General features: G+C 39.9%; 2 protein-coding genes across 8 annotated transcripts in view; one reads left to right on the top strand and one right to left on the bottom strand.

The window, feature by feature from the left end:
• LOC135219184 (signal transducer and activator of transcription 5B-like) overlaps window positions 1–14,490 on the top strand; it is a 225,397-nt gene extending 210,907 nt beyond the window's left edge. For all 7 annotated transcript variants that reach the window (XM_064255728.1, XM_064255730.1, XM_064255727.1 and 4 more), the window contains exon 18: window positions 13,844–14,490. In XM_064255728.1, the coding sequence (XP_064111798.1) occupies window positions 13,844–14,044 (201 nt within the window). In that variant the 3' untranslated portion in view covers window positions 14,045–14,490. The remainder of the gene's footprint in view (window positions 1–13,843) is intronic.
• Window positions 1–19,007, bottom strand: part of LOC135219186 (splicing factor 3A subunit 3-like) — a 102,713-nt gene that overhangs the window by 22,026 nt on the left and 61,680 nt on the right. The window contains exon 4 of the mRNA XM_064255737.1: window positions 6,374–6,587. Coding sequence (XP_064111807.1) covers window positions 6,374–6,587 — 214 coding nt within the window. The remainder of the gene's footprint in view (window positions 1–6,373; window positions 6,588–19,007) is intronic.

The following is a 19,007-nucleotide window of genomic DNA, read 5'->3' as shown; positions in this document are numbered from 1 at the left end:
GTGGGTTGTTCCACCACCGAAGGTCTCTTGATTTCCCTTGAGATCTTGAGGGAGAACTCCAGATCTAGGGAGAGACGCCTCCAGTTCTGGTATAGGAAGAACTGTAGAGGCCTGAGATGCAACCTTCCTAGAGAAACGAATTGCTCCAGCGAGGAGAGTGTCCCCAGCAGACTCATCCACTCCCTCGCTGTGCATGCATCAATGACATTACTATAAATTTACCAAGTGGTGTAAAAAACAGTTTATATGTTGATGACTTTGTCATTTACTATACGAGTAGTAATCTGAGACATGCTCAGAGAGTTCTCAGTACTGCCATTTCAAATATATGTAGTTGGGCAAATTCAGTTGGATTTAAATTTTTTTTTCAACTGATAAAACAAAAGCAATTGTCTTCTACAAAGACAAAAGGTGGATGAAGAACCAAACAATCAAACTGCATCTTTATAGCACTGAAATACAATTTTGTACAAAAATCAAGTATCTAGGAGTAATATTTGATCAACATTTAAATTGAAAGAGCACATCAAATACATTAAAGCCAAGGGCATCCAAGCCCTTGCCATATTAAAAAAGTTATCACACACTAATTGGGGAGCAAAGCGAGACATTTTATTAATGATATATAAGGCAACAGTCTTATCCATAATAGATTACTGCTGTCCAATATATTCATCCGCATCAGAATCTGCATTAAAATCTCTCGATGCAGTGCACCATGAAGGCGTGCGATTGTGCACAGGAGCTTTCCGATCGTCCCCAACAAACTCACTTTTGGTGGAGGCAGGTGTTTTGCCCTTAAAACATCACCGTAATTTAATAACAATACAAAGAGGTCTTTCAATGCAAGCAGGATCGTCTCCTGCAACTTACTGCTTCCAAAACTGTAATCAAGTAACAGCAGTTAATAGTACTAGCTCTTTCCCAAAAAGAGCTAGATACATAATGAACATACATAATATGAATCCAATTTTTCACCCACCAATGGAATTGCCACCACCATGGATTTTGAATAGAGTAAAGATATGTACCTCCCTGTCTTACCTACTCAAAAAACAAATGACAAATACGGAAATGTACCGCCAACATGCTTTGGAGCACATTAGAAGAAAGGCGACAATTTATGATATATACAGACGGCTCCAAAAATAATGTTGGAGTAGGAGCATCTGCATATTCGAAAAATATGTTAAGTAAAAAAAGCCTACCTTCAATATCATCAGTATTTACTGCTGAAGTCACAGCCATACAGATGGCTCTAGATATGATATCTGAGGCAAAAGCAAGTGTCTCTGTTATTTTCAGTGACTCACGTAGCGCTATAGATGCAATAAGACAGTATAAACCAGGAAACCAAATAGTACAGGAAATTCAAATAAAAATTCATCAACTCCTCCAATCAGGAATATCAATGGAAATATGTTGGATCCCAGCACACGTGGGAATAAAAGGAAATGAATATGCAGACTCTGCTGCCAAATTAGCCTGCACTATCCCTCCAACAATTTCATATGCCCCAGTGTCAGACTGGGTAAAATCAGTTAAAACATTAATTTACCAGGATTGGAAAGAAGAATGGGCCTCTGTGCCAACAACAAATAAACTTAAAAATATAAAACTGAAGTCTATGCATGGAGGACATCCTCACAGGAGGAAAGAGCAAAAGAGGTGATCCTAGCAAGGCTACGTATAGGACACACAAGATTCTCACATGGTCACTTGATGTCAACACCACATGCTGACCCAGTGAAATGTAACAGATGTCAAACACCCATGACAGTACAGCATTTGCTTGTAGAGTGCCCAAATTGGACCCAGCAAAGATCTATTTATCTGCGGAGTTCGGAAATGAAAAATATTCTTGCGGAAAGCAGGGATTTTTCAATTAATAAAATCATAAATTTTTTAAATAAGACGGGTTTCTCAAATAAAGTCTAATTTTTTTTTTTTTTTTTTTTTTTTTTTTTTTCTTCTCAGGATTGATCCCTGAGAACCAGCCCGAGAAGAGTCTACTTGAGACTCAGAGGTCTGGAAAAACTAACACCTATTAATAATAATGTGCATGCATCTTTCTCTAGGAAGGTCGTTATTTTCTCGTAGCAACGAGCTATCCTCTCTGGCGACGGAAAAGCCCGAAAAGCCAGAGAAGCTATCCGAATCCCCAGATAGATCCTCTCTTGACTGGGGATTAATTGAGACTTCTGGAAGTTCACCAGAAGTCCCAGCGAACTTGCCAATGTAAGGGTCTTTTGAAGGTCCTCCAGACATCTTCTTGAGACTCTGCTCTGATTAGCCAGTCGTCGAGATAAAGCGACACCCTCACTCCCTCCAAATGTAGCCACTGCGCCACGTTTTTCATTAACCCCGTGAAAACTTGGGGTGCAGTTGATAGGCCGAAGCACAAGGCCTTGAATTGGAAGATGTTTCCTCCCATCATGAATCGTAGATACTTCCGTGAAGAAGGATGGATCGGCACATGAAAGTAAGCGTCCTGAAGGTCTAGAGACACCATCCAGTCCCCTGGACGAAGAGCCGCTAACACTGAGGAAGTTGTCTCCATGGCGAACTTCCTCTTTTCCACAAAGACGTTCAGGGCGCTTACATCCAACACCGGTCTCCATCCTCCTGAGTTCTTCGGAACTAGAAAAGTCTGTTGTAAAAGCCCGCAGAGCGGGGATCTTTCACTAGTTCTATAGCCTCCTTCTCTAGCATGAGATCTATTGCTAGAGAAAGGGCTTGATTCATGATGGGGTCCTTGTATACTTGGCTACCAACTCCCTTGGAGTTGTCGTCAATGGTGGTCTTGACGAGAAGGGAATGAGGTATCCTTTGCTGACAATCGATAGGGACCAATTGTCTGCCCCTTTGTGGGCCCAGACGTCGGCAAATTTCAGTAGTCTGGCACCCACTGATGTCTGGAGTCCTGACCGCTATTTCTTCCCTCTGACTGACTTAGAGAAGGTTTTACCTCTCTTAAAAGGTCTAGTCCCTCTGGTTGCAGAACCTCTGACAGCGGGTCCTCCTCGAAAGGGCTCCTGTCTCAGAGGAGTCTCTTTCTTGGTCTTGGGTTGGAAGACAGAGCGAGGTTTCCTGGCCGCCTGGGCTAACATGTCCTGAGTAGCCTTAGCTGAAAGGGCACTCGAGACATCTTGGATAATTTTCTTGGGGAACAGAAGCGGAGATAGTTGAGCATACAAGAGCGAGGCCCTTTGCGCATGAGACACTGCCTTCGTGAGAAACGAACAGTAGACCGACCGTTTCTTAAGCACTCCAGCTCCAAACAGTGAGGAGACTTCACTCGATCCGTCTCTCACTGCTTTATCCATGCAAGTGAGTACACAGTTAAGATCTTCAGGAGACAGAGCATCTGGGGTCTTGGTCTTATTAGCCAGAACACCTAAAGACCAATCAAGGAAGTTGAAAACTTCCAGGACTCGGAACATTCCCTTCAGTAAGTGGTCAAGTTCGTTCATTCCCCACGTAGTCTTGGCGGACAAGAGGGCGGAACGACGAGCAGAATCCACTAATGAAGAGAAGTCCGAGTCCGCAGACGAAGGGAGAGCGAGGCCTAAAGGTTCTCCCGGATTCGTACCAGAATCCCAATCTGCCGTCAGTTTAGACGGAGGGAAATAACAAAAAACCGTCTTCCCTTTCTCTTCCTTAGAAAGGAGCCATTCCCCAAAACCTCTCAGCGCCTTCTTCATGGAAACAGTAGGTTCATCCTTACACAAGACGAAACCTTCGACGTCTTCGAAGTGGAGAATAACGAAAGAGGAGAAGGGGGAGCCACAGGAGAAAGGATATCTCCAAACTCTTGCAGGAGTAACTCTGTTAGTTTCTTATAGGAGGAAACTGAGGCGTCTTTTGGTCCTTCTTCTTCTGAGGGGTCCTGTTCCTCCTGAGCTGAAGAGCCCTCCTGATCCTTAGAGGCGCGACTATTCTTAAAGTAGTCTCTAGAGGAAGTTAGACGTATACGTCTTGGAGACAATGCTTCAGGCAAGTGTCTACTTGCAACATCCTTCTTGTCTGGAGGAGTGCGTTTCCCAGATTCTTGAAGCCTAATAGGAGTCAGGCGGCAGTCAGGTGCAGAGCGCCTGTTTGAAGAAGAACTTCTATCAGGCTCTTGGCGCCTATCCAAAGGAGAGCGGCTACCAGGCGAACGGCGCCTGCCATACGAAAAGCGCCTACCAGGCTCTTGGCGCCTGAACCGAGGCGAGAGAATCTCTGGCGACGAGCGCCTACTAGGTGAGCGCCTACCAGGGGAGAAGCGCCTGCTAGGCTCTCGGCGCCTGACTCGAGGCGAGTAAAAGTCGGGAGAAGAGCGCCTGCCAGGCGAAACGCGCCTAACAAGCTCTTGACGCCTGTCCAGCGAAGGGCGCCTGTCCGATTTAGGGTGCTTGTCAACCGGAGAGTGGAGGCGAGACGAGGAGCGGCTACGAGGTGAGTAGTGCCTACTAGGCTCTTGGCGCCTGTCAAGGGGAGCGATCCTGTCTCGAGAAGAGCGTCTGTAGGGTGAGGATCTCCTACGCGCAGTTTGCTCCTTGTCCGAAGGAGAAACTTGTCTGTCAGGCGAATGTCGCTTAGACGCAGATGCGATCTTGTCCGAAGCAGAAAGCCTCCTGCGAGAATCCGAACGCACAGGTGAGCGCGCCGCTTCCGTCGAATAGCGAGAGTCAGGAGAGGGGAGCCTGGACTTCTTTACAGGAAGCGAGACGTCCTTCCTACGACGAGAAGACACGCAAAGAGAGGCCAGCCAGAGCCGAAATCTGCGCCTGAAGGTTAGCCAATACCCTTGCAGGAGAATTCACAAACTCGTGAACAGGAGACGAGGCGCGATCTCCGCTCGGGGAACGATACTCCTGAGATCTCTTACGCTTCTTCGCTTCCACCTCAGGCTCTCCGAAAAAACTTCAGGGCTGGAAGGGCGGGCGCAGGGAGCGTTCCAGGCTCTCTTCGAAGGGCGCGAGGCTTCCGAAGAGCTCCATCCTCTTTTAGGAGAAGGCGAAGGCGACGACGAGAAGCACTGGCGCAAAATTTCTCTCTTGGAGCGATCCAAGGTAGCCTGGGAACGATCAACAGGAGCTACCGAGGGACGCCTGACCGTTGGGGATGCTCCCTAACCTTCCTGCGGCTTTCGACTTTCCTCCTCCACTGGGACTGGGAGTCTGGAAGAGGTCTAGGCCTGGAAGCATTAGGGAGCCGATCAGACGCACCCTCCACTGCACTGGGTTCACTGCACAAATCACTATTGGAATCACTCTTACCTTCTAGTTGTTTGATTTTCCTCTCCATACTGCGAATGGTGGTGGCTTTCATTGAGGCCACTTCCGAAGGCGCATCTTCGGCTTCGGTGCAGGGAGCAGGAGCTGAAAAACTGACAAAGGAGCTACTTCTAAAATAGGATTATCTACATCCAACTCGCTAATACGAGATCTACTACTGCTCCTGGAAGAAGCTTTCCTAACTTTATCCTTTTCAAGCTTCCTCAAGTAGGAAGACAAAGACTTCCATTCATCCTCATTCAGCTTTTCACATTCATTACAAGGGTTATTAAAGGTGCATTCATTCCCTCTACACTTCAAAACATACCGTGTGAGGGTCCTACCGCAGCTTTCGGTAGCCTCACCTTACACTCAGTCATACAACAAACTCTAAACATAGCAGTTTTCTTAGTATCAACATCAGACATCATGAATCCAAGAAAAATCCAAAGAAAAATCCAAAGAAAAGTCCAAAACTGTCCACAAATCGCGAATGCCAGGCCAAAAGATCGGGTACTTCACCAAAAGTCCGTAGAAACAATCCAGGGCGAAAACGAGAAAAGAATCCAACTGTCAAGAGGTACCGACAACAGGTGTGGTCGACACCGACGACAGAAAAAATCTGGCAAGAAAGGTATGATGGTTCTTACACCCGCCTCCCAGCGGCGGGTAAGGTAGATCACCTGACCTACCTGTCGCGTTAGCCGCGAGTTTTTGAATTCTGTCGTGACGTCAGAGACGTAAGCTAAGTATATGTCTGACAGGAAAGTTCATGTACAAAAATGTATTTACAGTATTCACATTACAATACTAAATTTGCTCTTTTTTTTTTTTTTTACAACAAATGGAATATAGAATTTAGGCTAAAGGCAAGTGCTACTTTTTTCTTTTGATATTTATTTAAAATATCAAAGCAACATTTTCTTAATAAAACAATGAATAAAAAATAAAAGACCAAAACAGAAAAATATAACAGGTTAAAATAATGTAATATTTATGGAATGTGCAAAAAAATTTTAAAAATTATGAAAAAGACATTTTTTTCCCCCAACAATTAAATAAGACAATGAAATTACAGCCACAGTAATTCTAGCTTAGTTCACAGCACATACCTTCCTGCCTCCCACTGCTCATTGAAGTCTTTATTGACAGCATCAAGTTCTTCACCAAGATCAAGGAGGGGCTTCACTCTTTCAACATACGAATATAAGTAGTCCAAGAGAACATGAAGGTATTCCCGGTATTGGGTTGTCTTTTTATCCTTTGAAATCTCATATAGGCGATCAAATATTGTTAAATAGCCAATGTAATCAATCTTCTCTAAACCTGGAAAGAGAGTATTTTAATAGTTTCTATAGTGTAAGAAGAGATAAGGTAGCACATTTGGAAACTCAAAAGACTGAAAATATAATTTGAAAGACCTTATTTCTGGAATATTACTGGACAAACCAATAAAACTCATTATGCCCCTAGTTGAGTGGTGATTAATTTTCTCAAAACAACTGCTATGTAACATTTACTCTACTGCAGGATCATCAGGATACTGACAAGTTGAAAGCTACTGTACAAATACACTTAAAAGACTATCTCCTGATAAATAATAGTGTTATATATAAAAAATCTGTTGAATCTTAATGCCACTTCATCACATTTTTGTAGTGGTTGAAGCTAATTATTCAGGGATTTTTGTTAAATGTTTTTCAACTCACTTATTTGCCTAATGTATTTTTGCTTCTTTTTAAAAATTTTTTTGGATTTTGGAAGGACCATTTTTGCTTCTGCTTCTGAAGTCTCATTTGTTTACAATAATTTTCTTTGACATCATAACTGTGATTGGTGCTTTTCCAAAATAGCAAATGTCAAAAGACCTACACATTATTCTATCAGGCTGGCCACAGCCTTTGATGTTTGAAATGCCAAGAAGTAAGCAGCAGTGGTCTGGTTGGTGGTCCTGAACGTTTTCTACAACCCTCAGCTTATGTTGCCTGCAGCCATTTCCATTCAAGCTTGCGCCCAGGTATTCACAGTTGCTGTGAACTCAGCTGCCCTCAGTTCTGTCATTGATTGATTTATGATGATTTGGCAATAAAGCCATTTAGCATTTAAGACAGTGACAAGAGGGAATTGGAGAAGTTAGACAGCAAGATGGAGGAAAGTAAGTTGGAACAGAGGTAAAGATTAAAAACTAGTCACAGCTAGGAGCTGAAAGGACACCACAAGCAACCTTAGTATAATGTCTACTGAACATGAGGTACACTACAGTGCTAACCTTCCCCCATGCGAGAATTCACAGTTGTTCTTCTACTATCATAAGCTGTAGAATCACTGCACTACATCCACTGATCGTATGCAATTCCAGTCTGTTCTTCCACTGCCATCACCATGGCTGTCCTCAGTTTTTCAGGTCTTCTGAGCATAATTCTGCAGCCCTAGGTCTTGCAGTATTCATGACCAAATAACTGCTTTCCACCACTCTTGTCACAGCAACTTCCCAACTTGGGATTTCTTTTGATCAATCCTGGACAATTTCCACTGTAAATCTTTTATGGGCGAGTTAGGTAAGCAAGTGGGAGCCCAGTGATAACATGAATCGCTGTGTTTAACCCGATGTGCACTATTTACAAAGAATGCAGTAGGTGTACAAGGTTTTCACTGACCACACACACTGTAATCTTCACCAACAGTGAGCATCTGAATTGAAGAGAGATGTTACACTCAACATTCCTGATACAAAACTAGTTTTGTTGCCGACACACTGCAGGCTACCTGTTACAGGTGAGGTATATAAGCATGTGAAATTACGATAACATTGATGTACCCGTAGTTTTGGCATGCTGCATATTACAGAAGAGACTTTTGCACAACATGCTACATGTCACAAATGTAATCCACCACAGACTGTAAAGCAATAATACAACCCAAGTGTGAGAAATCATGTAGGCAATTCAATAGACCCTGAGTGAAATTGTTGGGATGGCTGCACATTGGCAATTTTGGAAAACTTTTTCATAGTGCACTGCACTCCGCATGTACTACCACATTACTAGCAAGACAGGCAAGCATGAGAAAACCTAAAGCCAACAAAGACAAATTGTTTGGCATTCTGCTTATTATGTATGTACTATAGATCTCCCTGTGCAAACAGTGATGAATCTCTCTCTCTCTCTCTCTCTCTCTCTCTCTCTCTCTCTCTCTCTCTCTCTCTCTCTCTCCTCTCACACACACACACACACACACACACACACACACACACAGTAGTCAAATTTTATTGGAGCATGTCATATACACTTGGAAAAAAGGAATCATAATATGTAGAATAGTGACCACAATGTAAAAAATAGAGCAACACTTTTTGGGTACTCACAAGAAAGCATTCCATGAGTGGCACAAGAAATACATTGTTGCCTCTGCAAAGACTACTGTAACTGAGATAAATACTATGGAAGCCAGGATTCCACCAAACAAGAAGGTTATGTAATAGACATCCAGGGGCTACAGAAAGGAGAATATAGTCGGCCCCGTTATTCATGGGGGATATGTACCACAACCCCCCGTGAGTATTTAAAACCCCTCTAAAAATGCTTAAAACTGCCTATTTTGATAGTTCGAACACAAAAAAACTTCTAAAAATGCTTATGCCTGAATATTATTATAGTTTCATCACAAAAAGTGTTTTAGTCATGAAAATGATATGAAAATACAGTACAGTAACATCTCAATTAACGCGTGTTTAATTAACTTATTTTCGATTTAACGCTAGCTAGAAGATATTTTAAAATTTTTAAAAAACGCGAAAAGTTCTATTTAAAGCGAATTGGCGCCCGAGCTTTGATTTCAAACCATCCGCACATCAGCACTGCAAACGACGGCTGTCGACATAAAGACATAGCACAGTGCACTGTATGTATTAATAAAGCGAAAGACTATTTATTAATAGTGCGAAAGATATTGTTATTTTTCTTTTTTGTCTGACCTACTTAATGTACAGGTATTCTCCAACTTACGATAGGATACGGTATAGTAATTATTAATTTCAGTTAATTCTCTAGGTTCAATGCTTATAATAATTCAGTAAAAAGAGAAATTGAATAACACTAACAAGTTAGCCTACCATATACTATGGTATATCATATACATACGAATACAGTACAGTAATTATTAATATAAGCCAATTCTGGAGGTTCAATACATTCAGACTATGATAATTAAGTACAAAAAGAATAAAAATAAAAAATTAGGACATGAAACAAGAATCAGCTTCGTTCTAACATCGGCATAATTGAGCGATGTCAGGCTGCTGATGGCTACGTTTAATTACAAACATAACAATATCCATCTTTTCCAAAAATCTTTTAAAAAGTTATATACATTACTTAACTGTGTCTAATAATATATGTATTTTCATATTATTGTACGTATTATAAAATAATAACAAAGCAGCCAATATTTTGGTTTGGAAATCAACTGATGGGGAACATAAGTTTATTTAGCTGTATTTAACTCAATTTTGTGCAAATTTTCTTGCTTCTAGTTAGCATACACGAATAACTAGATACTTTATTTATATGAGCCTAAGGTCATTTTCATTATACGACAAATTTTTAAGTCGAAATATGACTTGAATAAGTCTTGTTGTGAACTAAATAATTTTTTCGCTAACAAATTGCATTGGGAGCCTGTTTATTGCGTAAAAAAAAAAGATGTGATTCCATTCGCTATTTTCACTTGATTGCATCGTAATACGAGCTTTACATTATTCATCTTTTAATGGCGTGAAAACAACAGTAAAATTTGTTGTTTGTAGCCAAGTAGTTTTGATTTAAATTATTTTCTCTTTATTTTATCTACGGTTGTGTTTGATGTCATAACTTTACTGGAGTTTTATCCTTGTTGCCGATGCACGATAATAGTCATCAGCAGCTTGAACAGCTTTCTCAGCTTTAGCTATAACTTGGTTAAAATTTAACAGCATATTTTCTTGATGATCTTTGATCTATAGCAAATACTAAAATTATTACATAAAAATATATCTGTATCTGTCCTTTTCTACATAACGTCGTTTATAACATAACTACGGTAATTATTTACCACCGTACGATGGTTAAAATACAAGCAAATGGATATTGCTGTTATCCAATTCGGTTGTACTTAGCAAAAAAGTATGGAGTTCCCCAAGTCCAGGAACATAACCCCCTTATTATTGTTATTTCTTATGGGAAAAATATGTTTAAATAACGTGTTTTTAATTAACACGAGCTCTCCAGGAACGTAACCCTCGTGTTAATTGAGAGGTGACTGTAATTTGTAATTAGTGAATATTTCCCTGTAAAAAATACCACAAAGACAAATTTTTTATGAAAAATGTGTGCATATATGTTCCATAGAGAAACTAGCGAATAGATGAGTCCACAAATTGAGAGACTACGAATAGCAGGGTTGATGTACAGAGAACCCCCCATATTTGCGGACTCCGGATTCATGGACTCACGTATTTGTGGATTTCTCTCAGGAACATGTACCCCATTATTCCTGGAAAATTCACGTATTCGCAATGTTTTTCTATGAGAAATACCATCAAATTCCCTTTTTTTTTCAATCAATTTCATCATAAAATGCACTTTTTGTGATAAAACTATTTAAAAAACCTGGTATAAAACATTTTTATTGGGTTTTTCTTGAGTTTTACTCAACACAATAGGGTTTTAAGTGTTTTTATAGGGGGTTCAACAAATGTTTTTAAGGAAACCAGATCTTAACCTTGACAATTCATCTTATCCCTTATCATTCAATCATTCATTTATAGTGTAAACTTTCCATCTCTGCCTTTCCCACCAATTTGTTTTTAGTATATATACTGTTGTAATTTGTTTTAAAGATCTTGTCTATTTTGTTTTTTAGTATGCTGTTGCAATTTATTTTAAAGATTTTAACCTTTATCTTATTTTTGCTACTTTTACTCAGCTTTTTCAGCCAATAATTACATAATCTTGTAACGACTATTAGGCTTGAAAATGTTATGAAGAAACAACAAAACGCTTCGCAAATAAAATGTGGTGTCTCTTAACCTACGGTCTTCTTTTCCTACTGAGATTGGGGTTTCAACAATTCGCAGGGGGGTCTGGTATTCTTTTCAGGTCGTGCGACCAATTTCAGTCATAGAGGGAATTTCGAGCTTGCACAAAAACCTTCCTGCAATCAAAATGGTCGCTAGTGGTCTTCAAAGGATCAGTAAATGTGAAATCATTGAACGAAGGTCTCTAATCATCTGTCACTGGTCGCTGCTGATCTAATCTACATTTGGTCTTTTAGAAGTCTTGTGATCATCACACAACTGCTGGCAACCTGTCGCATGATCACCAGAGACCAGGTTAACACTACCTATGACCAGACAAGACCACGCGACCAGGTTGAATGGTTTTTTGTGTCATCTTTATGGACCCAATCTTTGGGCACTATTTTTTATGATGCTCGTGCTTTTGGTCCACCTAGGTTTGGTGCAAAAATTATATGGATTAAATTAAACTAGAATACAAATGCAAAACCTATATTCTGTCCTAAAACATTTATGTAAAAGGAAAAGAAAATCATAATTAATGTATTTAGTAATTGTGGACTAAACCACGCAAATATTCTAATGGTTCCCTTTCATCAAAATGGCGCATATTATCAAAATGTGCTCATCAGCTCTCACATACTCAAAAAGTTTTTATTTAAGAGCATGGCCAGCAACCAACTGATCATAATATGTATCTCGATTCGCTTAAATTTTTCTCAGTTCATGAATAAATTTCCATACAACAGGGTAGTGAAGTCCTAATTCCGCATACATTTTTCAATGTGCTGCTGTTGCGTGATTGTTAGTTCATCCTCTTCAGTGACTGTTTGATTGTAATTGATTCCCCATCTCTGAAGAAAAATGAGCGGGCCGCCTACAATTGCCTATTCTCATTGGTTGTCCTACATAATTATCTTCAAAGTAGTTACACAGTGGTTTGTCTTTCTATTTCTGCAGATGGATCCATCTCAACTACTTTTAAAGTTTTCAAGAGAATCAGTGAAGTAAAATTCAACTTGTACATTGCACTACATAATTAGGGGCTGAGTACTAATGAGGCAGTTCCTATACTTTTAATATATGCTTTAAAATGTTTCTCAAGTTAAAGAGAAACACATATAAGAAAGGTAGTTTTGGTAATAAGCATTAACAAGGTACTACTGGCTTTAAAGGTTTAAGAAAAATAGTTTGGGTGATAAGCATTATCTAGGTATTATTGACGGTGCCAAATCGTTGGATGCTAAAAGCATAAGCACCAAAACAATTTACAGCAAAAACGAGGGCACTATAAAATTGGCACCAAACTGGCATTCCAACATGACCACATGGCTATTTAACCTTGCTCACCAAAGCCCATTCTTCATATACTGGTCTGCTCATTTTAGAAGTTGGTCGAGATGCCTCCCTATAAGTTGATGAAAGGGAAAGGAAAGGCGGAACTGGAGCAAGGTAAAGAAGGTTCTGACCCTGAGACAGACAAGGAAGGTCAACTTTCAACAGCAAATTGAAATGCAAGAAAATGAACCATCTCAGGACAAAGACAGTGAAGAGGACCCAGACCTGCTGTCTAAATAATCTCCTTTGGGTGAGTGCCACAGCCACTCTTGGATGCAGGCACTTCAAATGCTTCCATCAAAATGAAGCTATCTCACAAGTCCTTATTTATACCCCAACACTATTGGTCTTTTTCAGATCATCAGTGATCGCAAAAACATACCACAATCTTAAAAAGATCCCTATATATATCTCCACTAGTCGCTGATAAAGTCCAGGTGCCAAGATAGGAAAAGTAGCCTAGATTCAGAGTTGGTTCCAGCCAACTTGTGTGAAGCTGAAACTCCATAGAATATCAGAGGGAACCTTCGCACATCACACCATACTGGTAGTAAACTTCTATCTGTGTGTAAGGCTTCACAATTTGGGATTCAAGAATACCTACTTAAAGTACTTCTGCGGTTGAAAAAAACAACATTGCAGATAAATGAAAGAACTGAGCACATATTTTTCAAACCGATTCTATTGAAAAATCTACATAGTTTAGAGGGCAAAGGACTCACTTGCTCCTCTTATTGTAAAACTTCACAGATGATTTTTTAATTTATTTGTTTTATAAAATCTATGGTGCAAACTCCTTACATTCACTTATCATCAGTATAGTATTTATCAAATTACTTTTATTTTGATTATTTTTCAGGTTCTAAGATTCAAATGGGCTTTTGAAAGTAATCAGTGGATTTCTGACTTCATTATTTTTTTTTTCCTAGTATATTTCAAGTGACTTAATACTACTTGGTTTGTTTATTTCTGTTGAATATTTTGAGCTTAATTTCTAATACACCATTTACATGTAGACAATATTAGACGGCCTAGTGGTAACAAATATGCTTGCCCATAGATATACAGTATGTTTTTTTTTACTTTTTTGCAGACCGTAGATATTTTACTGTTTTTCCATTAATTATGTATTAATAACATGCTTGTATTTTCCCTGCTGTTGCTTCAACTCCTCAGTTTCTTGTATTCACAGGTTGGTGATGAAACAGATCTCTTTGCATCTCAAGATGAAATACTTCTGGATACAAAAATGACTGACAATGCTACTATAGAGCCAATGGACAGTTTCTTACATTCTTTACATCATGTAACAAGTAACATCAGAGCTGACTTGAAAGCAACTCCTGAGCATGCTGGTTATGATAATCTATCTAGAGAGGCAGCAGAACACTGATAGGTTAAAATGTATTTTGCCATATTTTTTGCGACATATTAATCATGAGTATTTTGATATTTATCTCTTGAAAAATGTAGTTTTTCATATGAGTATGTTTTATTCTCTTGTTTTTAATGTTTAAATTTGTCTATGAATGATAATGTGATTTTATTAGTAATATGCAATAATGGTGACATCAAATTATAGACATGCATATAAATGTTCTAATTTTAGACTGGTGATAATGAAGAAACAACATTCTTGACTTAGTGCTCTTTAGCTTATGCAAGCTCAGCAAAACTTAGTTTCCAATTTTTTTATGACTGACATGCTGATAGCTTAAAATGTATTTTGCAGCTTTGTTGTGACTTATTAAACATAAGTATTTTGATATTTATCTAATTCATATTTCACTGTATTGCTTGAAAAATATAATTTTTCATAGGAGTATGTTTCACTATTTTGTTTTTTGTGTTTAAATTTCCCTAATAATGACTATGTGATTGTATTTGTAACATGCAATGATGGTGATTACAAATTGAAGACATACATATAAACGTTCTTATTTCAGCTTGGTGATAATGAAAAAACAATGTTCTTGATCAGGTTACCTTTTTAGCTCAAGCAAGAAAACCAAAACTAAAAAATTTTTATGGATGATGCTTAGATTGGATGAAATAGGGAGTAAGAGTATATATATTATGTTCTTTGAACTGCCCGCAAATAGATTTATTCATTAATGTTTTTTAACAAGTCAAGCAGGAAAAAATGGGATAATGATAATTGAATTAAATATAGCACGTTATGTCTAATAGTTAAAATTTTTAAAAACTTTTTCAACAAACTTTTAATTTTAAACCCCTATAAGTCAAAGCAAAGTTTAAACCAAAGGTTTTGAGTTAACTAATCTTATAGTATGCCTACTCTGAGCCATTTTGGTATTAATTGTATTTATATGTGAGTTGGAACAACAGACATAATCATGAAAAGTCAAAATTGCCTGGAGAAATCAATAAAAGCATTATTCTTTACAAAAGTCAATATTTTTCTAACCTAACACACTTGGTGCACTTAAGAGTTAGTCTATCAAATAATAATACTTGGTGCACTTCGGAGCTAGTCTATCAAATAATAATGGTGGTACCTTTACACAAAGTAGCTGGAATGAAATATGAAATTTGGACCATTGGCCCCCGCACTAATAATCTTTGTCAGTGATTGTGCAATAGTCGTGGATATTCATCAATAATAGTAGACAATCTCACCATCGTGCAACAATTGTACAATTACAAATGACTTGTTGCAGGTGATCGGCAGTTCTCTAGTGAAGCTGGGGCTTAACCGAGGTCAATTCCAGATAACATACATTCAGAGTATCACAGCACTTCCAATATATAAAGGCACTGAGCATCAAACAATAATGCAGATATGGAATAGTATAAGCTTTATGCAAAACATTTTAATCCTTATATAACAAGCGGCTGACATCAATATTAAAAATGATATTGTTATGATACAATAAAGTTTTATACATACTTACCTGGCAGATATATACAATTAATTGCCCACCCATCCTCCCCTCAGGAGACAGATGGTAGAGAGAGAAAATATGATAGAAAACGGGAATGGTTCCTATTCCTGCCACCCAGCGGCAGAGCGGTAGATCACCTGACCTATCGGTAGCCTGTGCGCGAAATTCAAAATTCTGTCGGACGACGGAGTCAAATAGCTAAGTATATATCTGCCAGGTAAGTATGTATAAAACTTTATTGTATCATAACAATATCATTTTTATACATTCTACTTACCTGTCAGATATATACTTAGCTGATTCACACCATTGGAGGAGGGTAAAAGACAGCTAATAACTGATTTAAACAGAAATCACAACATACGTTGTAGGTAATATCACAATTAAAACCTTGGTTCCTACCTGATTAGACTGAAGACTTCATTGATACTGTCCAGGAGTCTGCTTAGTCTCAAGAGCCTCAGCGAGATATTGATCTATGGCCAAGAGTTCTTGTAGGTCTGCCAAAGGGGTCTTATCCGCTTACTTGGCAGATCCTGGAAGGACTATGTCAAAGGGTGCTGATCCACTTACTTGAAAAGAACCTTATTCAAGGAGCACAATACCGATCCCGATCACCTTAACCTAACACTCATGTTAGTTCTAAGATTGCAAGGAGTTATCCCCGAACCCCTTGCAAACAACCAATAACTCAAATCACACACATATAAATCACATAAAAGTACAAAAGTATATAAAAAAAAAAATTTTTGTACAACCCAGCTTGTAAGACACATTCGTCGTTCCTTACTGACAAAAGCAACGGCCGCCTGTGCGACATCAAGCACCCTTGCCAGTAGAAAACCCCGAACCAGTCTCAAAAGGGAGGTTACGTACACAAATAAGACAAAACTATTTTGTACAACCCCGCCTGTAAGATACATTCGCAGTTCCTTACTGACAAAGGCAACGGCCGCCTGTGCGACATCAAGCACCCCTGTCAGTAGAAAACCGAGAACCCATCTCCAAAGGGAAGTTTACGTATAAATCAAAGACAAGATATATAAATTTTTTAAGGATCGGTATGTGTTCCAAGCCCCAGCACTGTATCCGCTGATACGAAAGGACCTAGAGAGAAGCACTTCTCGTAGGTAACTCTGACATCTTTAAGGTAGTGGGATGCGAATACTGAATTGCATCTCCAGTAAGTCGCATTTGTAATGTCTTTCATAGCCATGTTTTTATGGAAAGCTAAAGATGTGGCCACAGCTCTTACCTCGTGAGCCTTTACCCGAAGAGTTTTTAAAGAATCATCTGTGCATTTGCCATGAGCCTCAGGATTACACTCCTGACAAAAAATGCTAAGGCATTTTTGGACATGGGTCTCTTTGGATCCCGAACCGCACACCACAGACTTTGTTTACATCCTCCTAGTTCTTCCTTCTTTTTGAGATAGAACTTAAGAGCTCTAACAGGGCATGAAGTTCTTTCCACTTCCTCTCCCACCAAGTCTGAAAGACTCTTCACTTCAAAACTCCTAGGCCAGGGTTTTGAAGGATTCTCGTTCTTGGCCAGAAATAGAGTCTGGAAAAAACAGATCGCTGCGTCCTTCTTAAATCCCACCCGAGAATCAAGGGCGTGGATTTCACTCGTTCTTTTAGCTGTTGCTAAAGAAAGAAGAAAAATACATTTTCTCGTCCAATCCCTAAACGAGGCAAGGTGGGGAGGCTCAAACTTTTCCGATGAAAGGAATTTAAGTACGACATCCAGGTTCCAGCTTGGAGTAACAGAAGATATCGATTTAGAGGTCTCGAACGATCTTATTAGGTCGTGAAGATCCTTGTCTTCTGCCAAATTTAAGCCCCTGTTCCTAAATACTGCAGAGAGCATGCTTCGGTATCCCTTAATAGTGGAAACGGATAGCTTGGATTCCTCTCTAAGGAATATCAGAAAGTCTGCCACATTGGTCACAGAGGTATCGGAGGAGGATAGTTTATTCTTCCTACCACCTCCTGAACACATCCCACTTCGACTGATAGACCCGAATAGTTGACGATCTTCGGGCTCTAGCGATTGCTTTTGAAGCTTTGCTTGAAAAGCCTCTCGCTCTGACAAGTCTTTCGATAGTCGAAAGGCAGTCAGAGCGAGAGCGGGGAGGTTTTGATGGTACCTCTCGAAGTGGGGTTGTTTGAGAAGATCTATTCTGTTTGGAAGAGATCTGGGGAAGTCCACTGTCCATTCCTGTACCTCTATGAACCAATCTTGAGAGGGCCAAAACGGGGCGATGAGGGTTAGTCTTGTCCCTTTTGATGCTACAAACTTTTTCATTTCTACTCCCAGCAGCTTGAAAGGGGGAAAGGCGTAGGCATCTGGCCTGACCAATTCAGCAGCATGGCATCCACCGCTATCGCTCTCGGGTCTTCCACTGAGGAGCAGAAGTTCTCTATCCTCCTGAATAGGAATGTCGCGAACAGATCTATCTGTGGTCTGCCCCACAAGGACCACAGGTTTTGACACACTTGTTCGTGGAGAGTCCACTCTGTGGGGAGAACTTGGTTTGTCCTGCTGACTCTGTCTGCCCTCACATTTTTCTCTCCTTTTACGAATCTGGTCAGGAGGGTAATGTTTCTTTCCTTTGCCCACGATAGCAGATCCCTCGTTATGTCGTAAAGGGAAAACGAGTGAGTCCCCCCTGCTTTCTGATATAAGCCAACGCCGTGGTATTGTCTGCGTTGACTTGTATCACTTGATTTTTTACCTCTGGTTCGAAGAACTTCAGTGCCAGGAATATTGCATATAATTCCTTGGCGTTTATATGCCCGGCTTCCTGATCCTTCTTCCATCGGCCTGACACTTCTCTTACTCCTAGTCGCTCCCCATCCCATCTCTGACGCGTCTGAGAACAAGATTTGGTCTGGGTTCCGAACCTCTAGAGACATGCCCTCGCTCTTTTCCAGAGGGTCCAGCCACCAATTTAGGTGATTCTTCACTTCTAAGGGAATCGCGAAAGTGTCTGAAAGTTGTCCCTCTTTCCAATTCCACGTTCTCCTTAGGAAGAATTGAAGCGGGCGTAGGTGAAGTCTTCCTAGGGAAACGAACTGTTCTAGGGAGGAAAGAGTCCCCAGAAGGCTTAACCATTCCCTCGCTGAACTTTGTTCTTTTCTTAGGAAGTTCGTGACTTTCTGCATTCCTCGAACTAATCTTTCCTGGGAAGGAAAAGCCCAAAAACCCCAAGAATCCATCCGGATCCCCAAATAGACTAAGTCCTGACTGGGGATCATCTGCGATTTCTCGAGGTTGACGAGCAATCCTAGAGATTTCGTCAAATCCAATGTTGTCTAAAGATCCTCCAAACATGGCTTTTCCGACTTGGCTCGTATCAACCAATCGTCGAGATACAGGGAGATGTTAACTTACACCTTCCAGATGCAACCATCTGGCCACATTCCTCATCAGGTACGTAAATACCTG

The sequence above is a fragment of the Macrobrachium nipponense genome, chromosome 1 (genome assembly GCF_015104395.2).
Source record: "Macrobrachium nipponense isolate FS-2020 chromosome 1, ASM1510439v2, whole genome shotgun sequence".
Classification (NCBI taxonomy): Eukaryota; Metazoa; Arthropoda; class Malacostraca; order Decapoda; family Palaemonidae; genus Macrobrachium; species Macrobrachium nipponense.
The sequence above is the reverse complement of the archived record's forward strand: the minus strand, read 5'-3'. Positions and strand labels throughout refer to the sequence as shown.